This window comes from Eleutherodactylus coqui, chromosome 1 (assembly GCF_035609145.1).
Source record: "Eleutherodactylus coqui strain aEleCoq1 chromosome 1, aEleCoq1.hap1, whole genome shotgun sequence".
Lineage (NCBI taxonomy): Eukaryota > Metazoa > Chordata > Amphibia > Anura > Eleutherodactylidae > Eleutherodactylus > Eleutherodactylus coqui.
In genome coordinates this window covers 34,091,645-34,104,719 of record NC_089837.1, presented here as the reverse complement: position 1 = coordinate 34,104,719, position 13,075 = coordinate 34,091,645, and the positions used below count along the sequence as shown (strand labels likewise).

At 48.6% G+C, this 13,075-nt stretch overlaps 1 protein-coding gene across 1 annotated transcript in view; it reads right to left on the bottom strand.

Moving 5' to 3' along the window:
- Positions 1-13,075, bottom strand: part of ADCY3 (adenylate cyclase 3) — a 145,460-nt gene that overhangs the window by 41,941 nt on the left and 90,444 nt on the right. Inside the window, exons 9-12 of the mRNA XM_066594769.1 lie at positions 10,607-10,749; positions 8,926-9,087; positions 6,347-6,434; positions 6,108-6,224 (exon numbers count right to left, since the gene is read on the bottom strand). Of these exons, the coding sequence (XP_066450866.1) occupies positions 6,108-6,224; positions 6,347-6,434; positions 8,926-9,087; positions 10,607-10,749 (510 nt within the window). The remainder of the gene's footprint in view (positions 1-6,107; positions 6,225-6,346; positions 6,435-8,925; positions 9,088-10,606; positions 10,750-13,075) is intronic.

Sequence of the window (13,075 nt, the reverse complement as noted above, 5' to 3'; positions counted from 1 at the left end):
TGTTCTTCCTTAGGGCGGACACCCACTGGCGTTTTTTTCTCCACTGCGCTACGAGAGTAAAGGAAAAGCCTCACAGCGCAGTGCAAGAAAAAAACCGGCATCACGCCGGGATATCGCCAGTGTTTTCAATGGGGCCAGTGGCAGCAGCGCTAGCCCCATTGAAAAGAAATGGAGAATGTTGGGGACTTCTGCAACAGCTGTGACAGCTGTGGCAGGAGTTTCCTTCATCCCCACGGTGACCGCGGGGATGAAAGAATCCTCTGCCACGGCTGTCACAGCTGTGGCACAAGTGCAGAATGATATCCCATTGCTTTCAATGGGATTGGCACTGCTGCCGGTCCCATTGAAAGCAGTGCTTTCTGGCAAGCCCCGCAGTAAGATTATCAGGGAAGGGCTTAAAATATAAGCCCTTCCCTGAAAAATCATCAATAAGTGGTAAAAAAATGTAAAAAAAAATTTACTCTCCTCATGAATCAATAGCTAAGCACTATATGTAATTGGCTGAGCGCTCAGCCAATAGCTAAACACAGCGCTTTCAGGAGGCGGGGATTTTTAAATCCCCGCCTGCTGAAAGTGCAGGACAGCAGTGCCGGGCAGCCAGCAGGAGGACGCGTCTGAGCGCAGGAGAGGTGAGTAATTTTTTTAACACTTATTGATGATTTTTCAGGGAAGGGCTTATATTTCAAGCCCTTTCCTGATAATCATACTGCGGGGCTTGCCAGAAAGCACTGCTTTCAATAGGATCGGCAGCAGTGCCAATCCCATTGAAAGCAATGGGATATCATTCTGCATTTCTGCCACAGCTGTGGCAGAGGATTCTTTCATCCCCGGCATTCTCCATTTCTTTTCAATGGGGCTAGCGCTGCTACCACTGGCCCCATTTAAAACACTGGCAATATGCTGGTTGTATTTTGGCGTCTTTCTTGCGCTGCGATGCAAGAGTTTTCACGTGCTCTCGCAGCGCAAGAAAGAAAATATCGCCAGTGGGTGTCCACCCTTACACTGAAGGTAGTTTTTAATGATATTTGCTGCATGTTGGGGGTTGTTGTCCTGCTGCAGCCAATCAGATGCTTCCCTGATGATATTACATGATGGACATGTAGCTGCCAGTTTTTCTCAGCATTGAGGACACCATTAATCCAGACCAAATCGCCAACTCCCTATGCTGAAATGCAACGCAAAACTTGTAAGGAGTTTGCACCATGCTTCACTGCTGCCTGCAAACACTCATTATTGTACCGCTCTCCACCATGCTTCACTGCTGACTGCAGACACTCATTATTGTACCGCTCTCACCCATGCTTCACTGCTGTCGGCAAACACTCATTATTGTACCGCTCTCCACCATGCTTTACTGCTGCCTGCAGACACTCATTATTATACCGCTCTCCACCATGCTTCACTGCTGCCTGCAGACACTCATTATTGTACCGCTCTCCATCATGCTTCACTGATACCTGCAAACACTCAATATTGTACTGCTCTCCCCCATGCTTCAGTGTTTCCTGCAGACACTCATTATTGTACCGCTCTCTACCATGCTTCACTGCTGCCTGCAGACACTCCTTATTGTATCGCTCTCCATCATGCTTCACTGCTGCCTGCAGACACTCTTTATTGTACTGCTCTCCCCCATGCTTCCCTGCTGCCTGCATAAACTCATTATTGTACTGCTCTCCCCCATAAGTCACTGCTGCCTGCAGACACTTATTATTGTACTGCTCTCCCCCATGCTTCACTGTTGGCTGTTGATACTTATTATTGTACAGCTCTCCACCATGCTTCCCTGCTGGCTGCAGACACTCATTATTGTACTGCTCTCCCCCATGCTTCACTGCTGGCTGCAGACACTCACTATTTTACTGCTCTCCACCATGCTTCACTGCTGCCTGTAGACACTAACTATTGTACTGCTCTCCACCATGCTTCACTGCTGCCTGCAGACACTCATTATTGTACTGCTCTCCACCACGCTTTATTGCTACCCGCAGACACTCATTATTGTACTGCTGTCCACCATGCTTCACTGCTGCCTGCAGACACTCATTATTGTACTGCTCTCCACCATGCTTCACTGCTGCTTGCAGACACTCATTATTGTACCGATCTCCACTATGTTTCACTGCTGCCTGCAGACACTCATTATTGTACTGCTCTCCCCCATGCTTCCCTGCTGCCTGCATAAACTCATTATTGTACTGCTCTCCCCCATGAGTCACTGCTGCCTGCAGATACTCATTATTGTACTGCTCTCTACCATGCTTCACTGCTGGCTGCTGATACTCATGATTGTACCGCTCTCCATCATGCTTCACTGCTGCCTGCAGACACTCATTATTGTACTGCTCTCCCCCATGCTTCACTGCCGCCTGCAGACACTCATTATTGTACCGCTCTCCATCTTGCTTCACTGCTGCCTGCAAACACTCATTATTGTACTGCTCTCCACCATGCTTCCCTGCTGCCTGCATAAACTCATTATTGTACTGCTCTCCCCCATGAGTCACTGCTGCCTGCAGACACTCATTATTGTACTGTTCTCCCCCATGCTTCATTGCTGGCTGCTGATACTCATTATTGTACAGCTCTCCACCATGCTGCCCTGCTGGCTGCAGACACTCATTATTGTACAGCTCTCCCCCATGCTTCACTGCTGGCTTCAGACACTATTTTACTGCTCTCCACCATGCTTCACTGCTGCCTGCAGACACTCATTATTGTACCGCTCTCCACCATGCTTCACTGCTGCCTGTAGACACTCATTATTGTACTGCTCTCCACCATGCTTCACTGCTGCCTGCAGACACTCATTATTGTACCGATCTCCACCATGTTTCACAGCTGCCTGCAGACACTCATTATTGTACCAATCTCGACTATGCTTCACTGCTGCCTGCAGACACTCATTATTGTACCGCTCTCACCATGCTTCACTGCTGCCTGCACACACTCATTATTGTACCGCTCTTCACCATGCTTCACTGCTGCCTGCAGACACTCATTATTGTACCAATCTCGACTATGCTTCACTGCTGCCTGCAGACACTCATTATTGTACCGCTCTCACCATGCTTCACTGCTGCCTGCAGACACTCATTATTGTACCGCTCTCCACCATGCTTAACTGCTGCCTGCAGACACTCATTATTGTACTGCTCTACACCGTGCTTCACTGCTGCCTGCAGACACTCATTATTGTACTGCTCTCACCCATGCTTCACTGTTTCCTGCAGACACTCATTATTGTACTGCTCTACACCATGCATCACTGCTGCCTGCAGACACTCATTATTGTACCACTCTCCATCATGCTTAACTGCTGCCTGCACACACTCATTATTGTACTGCTCTACACCACGCTTCACTACTGCCTGCAGACACTCATTATTGTACTGCTCTCCACCATGCTTCTCTGCTGCCTGCAGACACTCATTATTGTACTGCTCTACACCATGCTTCACTACTGCCTGCAGACACTCATTATTGTACTGCTCTCCACCATGCTTCACTGCTGCCTGCAGACACTCATTATTGTACTGCTCTCACCCATGCTTCAGTGTTTCCTGCAGACACTCATTATTGTACTGCTCTACACCATGCTTCACTGCTGCCTGCAGACACTCATTATTGTACGGCTCTCAAGACCTTCAGCCAACAAACAGCCTTCTGTTACAGCCAAATATTTCACATTTTGACTTCTCAGTCCAGAGCACATGCTGCCAATTTTCTGCACCCTAGTTCCTATATTTTTTTGCATAGTTGAAATGCTTTCTCTTGTTTTTACATTGAAGGTTTGGCTTTTGGGAGCAATTCTTCCATGAAGCCCACTTCTGGCCATATTTCTCCGAACAGTAGATGGATGTACCTGGGTCCCACTGGCTTCTGCCAGGTCTGAGCTGATGGCACTGCTGGACATCTTCTGATTTAAAAAAAAATAATCATGACATGTCTCTCAACTGCTGCACTAAGTGTCCTTGGCCGACCGCTGTGTCTACGGTCCTCAACATTAGCCATTTCTTTGTGCTTCCTGAAAAGAACTTGAACAGCACATCTTGAAACCCCAGTCTGCTGTGATATCTTTTCCTGAAAGTGACCTTGCTGATGCAGTATAACAATATTGTATCTTGTTGCTATGCTCAGTCTTGCCATAGTGTATGACCTGTGACATGAAACTGTCTTCCACAACCTCACCTATGTAGCAGAGTTTGGCTGTTCCTCGCCCAGTTTTAAGCCTCCTACACAGCTGTTTCTGTTTCAGTTAATGACTGTGTTTCAACCCACATATGAAAATGATGATCATTATCAGCTGTTTGGTATAATTGGATAATCCATATCTCTGACTATAATCCTACAAAATCCCTGACTGTGTGCGAGTGTATCTATAAGGACTGAAGCCGTTGTGAAGGTGACGGGCGTCACACCAAATACTGATGGGATTTAGAGTTCTCTTTTGTTCATATACTTTGCATTTTATTAATTGACAAATATTAACACTTCTATTTTTGAAAACATTCTGACTGCTCAGCATTTTTTGCAAAAACTTTTGCACCGTACTGTAGCTGCTATGGATCCCACAGAGTTGATAGAGGGGACCCAGCGCAAGCTGGTTGGCATTAACCCTTACTTTAATGGGTGGTGAGAACCTTCTCACCGCCTCTGCAACATTAAGGTCTTAGTCAGACGGGCGTTTTTAGCCGCGATTTGCGCATGCGCATGCGTCCGGCGATTTTTTAAAACCATTGCTTTGCAATGGTATCGGACACATGAGCGCTTTTTATGCGCTCGTCCGATAAATTATAGAACAAAAAATCGCAGATCGCACCTATCTGCGATCTGCGATTCCTGTTCTCTTCTGTATATGCGCTCAATGGGGCCGGCGGCAGCAGCGCCGACCCCATTGAGAACATATAGAAGACAAATCATTCTTCTCTGCCACAGCTGTAACAGCTGTGGCAGAGAAGAACGATGTTTGCCCATTGAATTCAATGGAGCGGCAATACAGCCGCTCCATTGAAAGCAATGGGCTGCCGGCGTGCGCGGGGTGAATTGTCGGGAAGGGGTTAAATATATAAACCCTTCCCGGCAATTCATCCTAAAATGTGTTAAAATAAAAAAAATTGTTTACTCACCTTTCCGCTGCAGCCGGAGTCCAGCCGCGGCCGCTGTCAGTTCTCCTGAACTGCTTCTCGGCACTATTCAGCCGGCGGGGCTTTAAAATCCCCGCCTGCTGAATGATCTGCCTCTGATTGGTCAAAGCCCTGACCAATCAGAGGCTGAAAACACTCACACACCCATTCATGAATTCATGAATGGGTGAGTGACTGCTGCCTCTCAGCGCTGAGCCAATCAGGGGCAGGTCTGACTCACATCCATTCATGAATTCATGAATGGGTGTGAGTGAGGCATGCCTCTGATTGGCTCAGCGCTGAGCCAATCAGAGGGCAGGTCTGACTCACACCCCCTTCACACCCACTGCAGGACGGCCGCACGGAGCTCCGGCTGCAGGCAGAAGGTGAGTATACAATTGTTTTTTATTTTAACACATTTTAGGATGAATTGCAGGTAAGGGCTTATATATTTAAGCCCTTACCGACAATTCATCCCGGGCTCGCCCGCAGCGCATTGCTTTCAATGGAGACGGCTGTATTGCCGTCTCCATTGAATGCAATGCGCTGGACAGCTCCGCCCCGTTTCTAATGAAACGCGGCTAGGAGCAGATTTTCGGGCGATTTGCGGGCGACTTGCGCGCACCGGTCACGCGATTTGCGGATGCGCATCCGTCATGCGATCCGCAAATCGCGCGAAAAAACGCCCGTCTGATTGAGCCCTAACAAAATAGCGTGTGGGGAATTAACCCGGTGGTTATGGAGAGGAGACCGAGAAGTCCTCCTGATGGTGGTGAGGGCTGCCGTGGTGTCAACGAGCACCGGAAGTTGACCCAATTTTGATCTTTACTATGGGGCCTCTTCACCTCTATCTTTACATGCCATGCCCCTTGGGCTATCTATGTATGTGGATTCCCAACTTATTGAGTCACTTTGTTGGGGCGAGCTAGTCCTGAAAAATGTCCCTCCACTGCAAAGTGCCGCAGATTTGCTCTTTCCTACCATATCCACAATATCTGCCATAGTCAGAATAAAGATGGCCGACATCGCCCAAGTATTTCTTGCCCATCTCGTCCGGTCAATCCAAGTGGAAAATGCAACCAGCTTTTTAGGAAAAACCTGTAAAAATAGTAAAAAGGCAAAGGTCTGGTAAATGACTCTTTGAGATATCATTCATCTCACCCCCTGATTGTCGCCCAGATATTAGGTGGGCCGTTCTTGCCAGCTTTACGATTTCTTACCCTGGGGAAAATGGCTGCCAGTGAACAGATGGTCAAAACCAAGAGAAGGATTTCCCCGATTACGAAGGTTACGTAGTTGGCGATCAATCTGAGGGAGCAAGAAGTCAATTGTAATTGATAATGACGAGGTATCCTAATAAATTGTTAGTATTATCATCCATACGGTCGGTCACTACTGTACATCACACATTACCCGCTCTCCTGGAATGTATGAGAGTCACCCAAAACGAGTGTTGATGTCCCGTACTCCTAGCAGAGGAGGCATGCCATTGGCATAGCCAGAACCCATATGTGTGTGGCAAACGTAGTCGTTACGTAAGCACTGTGGATGTGGCACTGGCATGGAGACATCAAGGCTGTCGTTATGGGGTCAGAGTGGTTCTTACTATGGGGACACTTGCTGCCACTGGTATATGGGTACTGTGTAGTGAAACTATGGTTGTCACTGTTATGGGGATACTTTGGTTGTGATTATGAGTACATTGTGGCTATTACTAATCTCTGCTAGAAAAGAAACAGGGACCAGCCATGTTACTGGCAGATCAGAAGGGGTATCATCATTTCTTAGGGAGAGCACCAAGAAGGTAAGTGAGGAGACCATGCATGCTCCTCTGGGTAATATGCAAATGAGGGAGATGGAACAATACCTCTGCAGCGCCACCTATTGGATGACAGCATTCCTACACAGGTCTGTAGAGCAATAATTGGGAATTGAAAACCAATTGTTCCATCTTCCTGACTGGCAGATCAGGCAGGTCACCGGCACCGTCAGGCATCATTGTCTGTCCGGCAGGAGCAGTTTGTCATATGGAGGCACTGTGGTGATGACACTTTTTTGGCGGCACTATGGTTTTCAGTAGGGCACTAGTGCTGTCACTGTTAGGGTGTATTCACACAGGCAATTTTCACTTGCGACTCCCGTCCAATTGCGATGCGGCCTAATTTGGGACTTAAAGGGGTTGTCCTGCGCTGAAACGTTTTTTTTTTTTTTTCAACAGCCCCCCCGTTCGGCGCGAGACAACCCCGATGCAGGGGTTAAACAAGAAAACCGGACAGTGCTTACCTGAATCCCCGCGCTCCGGTGACTTCTTACTTACCTGCTGAAGATGGCCGCCGGGATCTTCTCCCTCGGTGGACCGCAGGGCTTCTGTGCGGTCCATTGCCGATTCCAGCCTCCTGATTGGCTGGAATCGGCACGTGACGGGGCGGAGCTACAAGGAGCCGCTCTCCGGCACGAGCGGCCCCATTGAGAAAAGAAGAAGACCGGACTGCGCAAGCGCGTCTAATCTGGCGATTAGACGCTGAAAATTAGACGGCACCATGGAGACGAGGACGCCAGCAACGGAACAGGTAAGTGAATAACTTCTGTATGGCTCATAATTAATGCACAATGTACCTTACAAAGTGCATTAATATGGCCATACAGAAGTGTATACCCCCACTTGCTGCCGCGGGACAACCCCTTTAAGGATACAACGATTTTTGGGGATTTGAATCTTCATTGTTCAGAAGCCATAATTTTTTTACTTTCCCGTATACGAGGTCTTGTTCCTCGCATGGCGAGTCGTGGTTTTTATTGGCACCATTTTAGGGTACACAATATGTATTGTACGGTATAACTTATTTTTTGGGGCCAGTCTGAAAAACACATCAAATTATATATATTTTTTGTTTTTTTCCACTTTTGCAGAATAAATGAACTTTTTGGGGAAAAAATAATTTGTTTTTGGCATCTCTGCATTCAAAGCCCCAGGACTTGTTTATATGCCCACGGACGCAGCTCCGTGAGGGCTTGCTTTCTCAGCTGTAGTTGTTATTGGTAGTATTTTGTGGTACGTGTGACTTTTCAAATCACTTTTATTGTGTTTTTTTTGAGAGGTGAAATGGACAATAAAGCTATTTTTACTCCCATTTTTTTTAACTGTCCTTTCTTATAGGGCTTGCCTTGCGAGATAAAAAATGAGTACAATTTACTATGCAGGTCATTACGGATGTGGTTTACCAAACTTGTGTTTTTTTAATCTTTTTTTTTTACGCAAAAAAAACGAAAGAAAAGGCTTTTTTATCATACCCATATGTAAAACCTGCATACCTATATTCGCTCAGTTAATACACTGCAGTACCTCTGTATTGCAGTGTATTATAGTATCTCTTATCCTTGGTATCACAAGCCATAGCAAACCCAGAGGGCTTTGTCAGGAGTCCAGTTTTCCATGGCAACCCATCATGCCTCCGCGTTTGGACGGCGAAGAACTAATGATGTCGCAGTGGGAGCTCACTTCAACTGTTAACCGCTTACATGCTGCAATCAACATTGATTGTGGCATGTGAGGGGTTAACACTGGAGAACTCGGAGAGAACTCTGATTATTGCCGTTGTAACAGAACTCCAGCTTTCAGTTACAGCCTGTTCCCGCTGCAAGTGGCATGGGCTTAGAAGCTGAGCGTGTGCCATTATATGCCATACATGCATGGTTTCGTGCAAACCCCTTCCTTCCCATCATGTACTGCCCTATAAGAGGATGACGGTTGGTCATTGCCAGGTCATGTATAATCCCTCACGTGGGTGTATAGACTTACATGGGGTCTATCAGCATCTGGACCACAGCCGTGAAGAAGAGGACGACGCAGGAACAGCTGAATGCTGCACCACTTTGCTTCTCCTTCTCCACCGAGAAGCGGGTTTCCATTTCCGGGTTGATGAACCTCATGGACAGGCGGTAGGTGTACTTCCCTTTTAGGCTGGAGAGACAGATAGAAGGCCATAGCTTAGGATGTGTCAGCGAGTATCACCACCATGATTTTGACCTATGCTTTACTATGCAGGACACAGAACTGATCAGGTGATCATAAAGGGTAACTCCAAATATTACCGTGTAGTGAGCCTGTCACTGGAAACAGAATCCCTAAAGATTCCGCAGTACAATAAAACCCATTGTAAAGAAACCAGCAGATGCCCCCAGGTGTAGAGCTGACAACGGGGTCTGGTGGGGGGATGTCACCAGGTGTAGAGCTGACAACGGGGTCTGGTGGGGGGATGTCACCAGGTGTAGAGCTGACAACGGGGTCTGGTGGGTGGGATGTCACCAGGTGTAGAGCTGACAACGGGGTTTGGTGGTGGGATGTCACCAGGTGTAGAGCTGACAACGGGGTCTGGTGGGTGGGATGTCACCAGGTGTAGAGCTGACAATGGGGTCTGGTGGTGGGATGTCACTAGGTGTAGAGCTGACAACAGAGTCTGGTGGGGGGATGTCACGAGATGGAGATCTGACAACGGGGTCTGGTGGGGGGATGTCACCAGATGGAGATCTGACAACGGGGTCTGGTGGGGGGATGTCACCAGATGGAGATCTGACAACGGGGTCTGGTGGGGGGATGTCACCAGATGGAGATCTGACAACGGGGTCTGGTGGGGGGATGTCACCAGATGGAGATCTGACAACAGAGTCTGGTGGGGGGATGTCACCAGATGGAGATCTGACAACGGGGTCTGGTGGGGGGATGTCACCAGATGGAGATCTGACAACAGGGTCTGGTGGGGGGATGTCACCAGATGGAGATCTGACAACAGAGTCTGGTGGGGGGATGTCACCAGATGGAGATCTGACAACGGGGTCTGGTGGGGGGATGTCACCAGATGGAGATCTGACAACGGGGTCTGGTGCAGGGATGTCACCAGATGTAGAGCTGACAACGGGGTCTAGTGGTGGGTTGTCACCAGGTGTAGAGCTGACAACAGGGTCTAGTGGTGGGATGTCATCAGGTGTAGAGCTGACAATGGGGTCTGGTGGGGGGGATGTCACCAGGTGTAGATCTGACAACGGGGTCTGGTGGTGAGATGTCACCAGGTGTAGATCTGACAACGGGGTCTGGTGGTAGGATGTCACCAGGTGTAGAGCTGATAACAGGGTCTGGTGGAGAGATGTCACCAGGTGTAGAGCAGACAACGGGGTCTGGTGGTGGGATGTCACCAGGTGTAGAGCTGACAACAGGGTCTGGGGGTGGGACGTCACCAGGTGTAGTGGATAGTGGGATAGGGGGACCGCCCACTTGACACATCCACATTGCTGGGAGCTGAATCTAAGAAGAGCCCGTATGGGGTAACGAGGGAGAGTATGAGCCAATTAAGATGTCATGGGAGTTGGCGAGGATGTGACAAGCCCCCTTTATAGGGAGACGTGTTTAATTAAAATGGGCTGTATTAGGAGGGGTTGCCCATGTAATATGACTACCCCCCATGTAGCGGCAGCGGGTGACTCACACTTGCACGGTCTCTCTCTCCAACAAGGCTTCATTCAGCAGTTTGTTCAGCTCCTGCTCGTTCTGCTGAGCGTCAATGACTCTCTCGGCCAAGTCTCTCAAGCGGAGGCGTCTGCGGGGGTTGGGGAAAGATGGGTTCACCACCTGTGATGAGATAGGGGAGCAAACATGGAATTACTGTGATAATGAGCCGCATCTTCCCGAGGTGCCGGCACGTCTCCAATACCCAAAGCTTACACTGCAGAGGGGGCAAATTTAAAGCTACAGAAACATGCATGGATATTGCCTTACGTCAGACAGATCACCTTATTAAAGGGGTTTCCCAGGCAGTGCCCGCTGTCAGGGCCGGCATACACCAGGGTTGGAGCAAAAGCCGCTGCTCCGACTCTTGCGTTGTGGCCGATGCTTGTAATTGCAGTCTGGCGGTCCCATTGATTTCAGTGAGAGCTGCACCTGCAATTACAAGCGCCGGCTTTTGTGCCAACCCGATGTACCCTGGCTCTGATAGCCTGGGGAATCCCTTTAATCAGGCTAAGAATGGCCACAGGGAAGCAGATGAATCGCCCGAATGGGTTCCCAGCCCCGGACGCCCCCCAGAATCTACACATATTGGATGAATTCCTACTGCTGCATTCTCCACGTACTTCAGTGGAGACGGGGTCCGCATGCAAGCAGACAGCTTTCTGTTGAGGTATGCGGTAGCAGGGAATTTGTGAAGAGGAATGATGCTGTTGTCTGTGGCCCCCACTAATCGCTAAAAGGTTTCCATACACTGACAGCAAGCAGAAGTCTTCAAAACAGTGAGCAAACATATTGAGCACAATCACCAATCTATGGCGCTACACCATAGGTCCATATTCTTTATCAGAAGCAATGCTTTGTGACGGGAACACCTTCATCACACGGCATGAGATGGAGTGTAACGATCCCCCCTCTCCCCTCCCCCATAAAAAAAGTGGTGTATTCCATCTTAAAGACATAAGACATACATAATACAGCCGTGTGTGAGGTCTTATGCGGCACTCATTACAAAAGCCGTACTGCGAATACAGCGAATCTCAACCGCCTGTCAATACATTGTGCAGATGATTAACAATTTGGTAAAATCCCTTTAATCCATCGCTGGGGTATGAGGTAGAAATCCGCATCAATTCCACATCGAAAACTGTGTCAAAATCGGCACTGCATGGGGACGTTCTCACGGGATGGAAATGCTGCGGAATCTCCGCAGCGGAAGATTCCGCTGCAAATTCCGCATTCAAAACAGAGTGAAAATCGGACCCCCTGGTGCACATTCTAACTCGACCTGCATATTAACAGCTGATGTTGGCATTATCATAGCCGGCATTCACCCCCGGCGGCCTCTAGCGGGAGTAGAGCTGCTGGTCAGGCGATGCCACTTCCACATCACCTGACCAGTGGCGCTGCGCTCACTAGAGGTCACCGGGTGCCAAGAAGCAGTGATAGCACAAAGAGTTGGGAGGTGAGCGCTGTACCTGCTGAAATCAGTTGTTGATCCGCGGAGTTCAAATCCGCCACAATGGTTTTGGATGTGGAAATGCTGTGGAATTCTTCATTCCGCCCCGTGTGACCGTGCCCCACCTGCGGATTCTGACATGGGTGGTGATAAGGATTTTTATGCGGATTATCTACGTTATGTTTGAACGCCCCCTAAAGGGGTTTTCCCATTAGAGATATGCACAGGATAGGCATAAATGTCTGCTTGTGGGGGTTCTGACTGCTGGAACCCCAACGATCCAGAGACTGCTGCAATCTCCTCCCATTCTGTAGAAGTGAATGGCATGGCGGGTGAGCATGCACACTGTTTTTTGGGTGTTAAACTACCGACAAGGCGCTATTCCACCTGTAAACACCGCCTCACCCAAAAAAGTTTTATAATTGAGCCACGTTTTCCCCAGTGTTTTGGGGAAAGAGCGATGTCTAGGGGAAAGAACAATGTCTTAGAGAAAGAGCGATGTCTAGGGGAAAGAGCGATATCTTGGAGAAAGAGCGATGTCTTGGGGAAAGAGCAATGTCTTGGGGAAAGAGCAATGTCTTGGGGAAAGAGCAATGTCTTGGAGAAAGAGCGATATCTTGGAGAAAGAGCGATATCTTGGAGAAAAAGCGATGTCTTGGAGAAAGAGCAATGTCTTGGGGAAAGAGCAATGTTAGCGAAAAGAGCGATGTCTTGGGGAAAGGGCAATGTTAGCGAAAAGAGCGATGTCTTGGGGAAAGAGCAATGTTAGCGAAAAGAGCGGTTTCTTGGGGAAATAGCAGTGTCTTGTGGAAAAAGCGATGTCTTGGAGAAAGAGCAATGTCTAGGGTAGAGAGCGGTGTCTAGGGGAAAGAGCAATGTCTTGGGAAAAGAGCAATGTCTTGGGGAAAGAGCAGTGTCTTGGAGAAAAAGCAGTGTCTTGGGAAAGAGCAATGTCTTGGGGAAAGAGCAGTGTCTTGGGGAAAGAGCAATGTC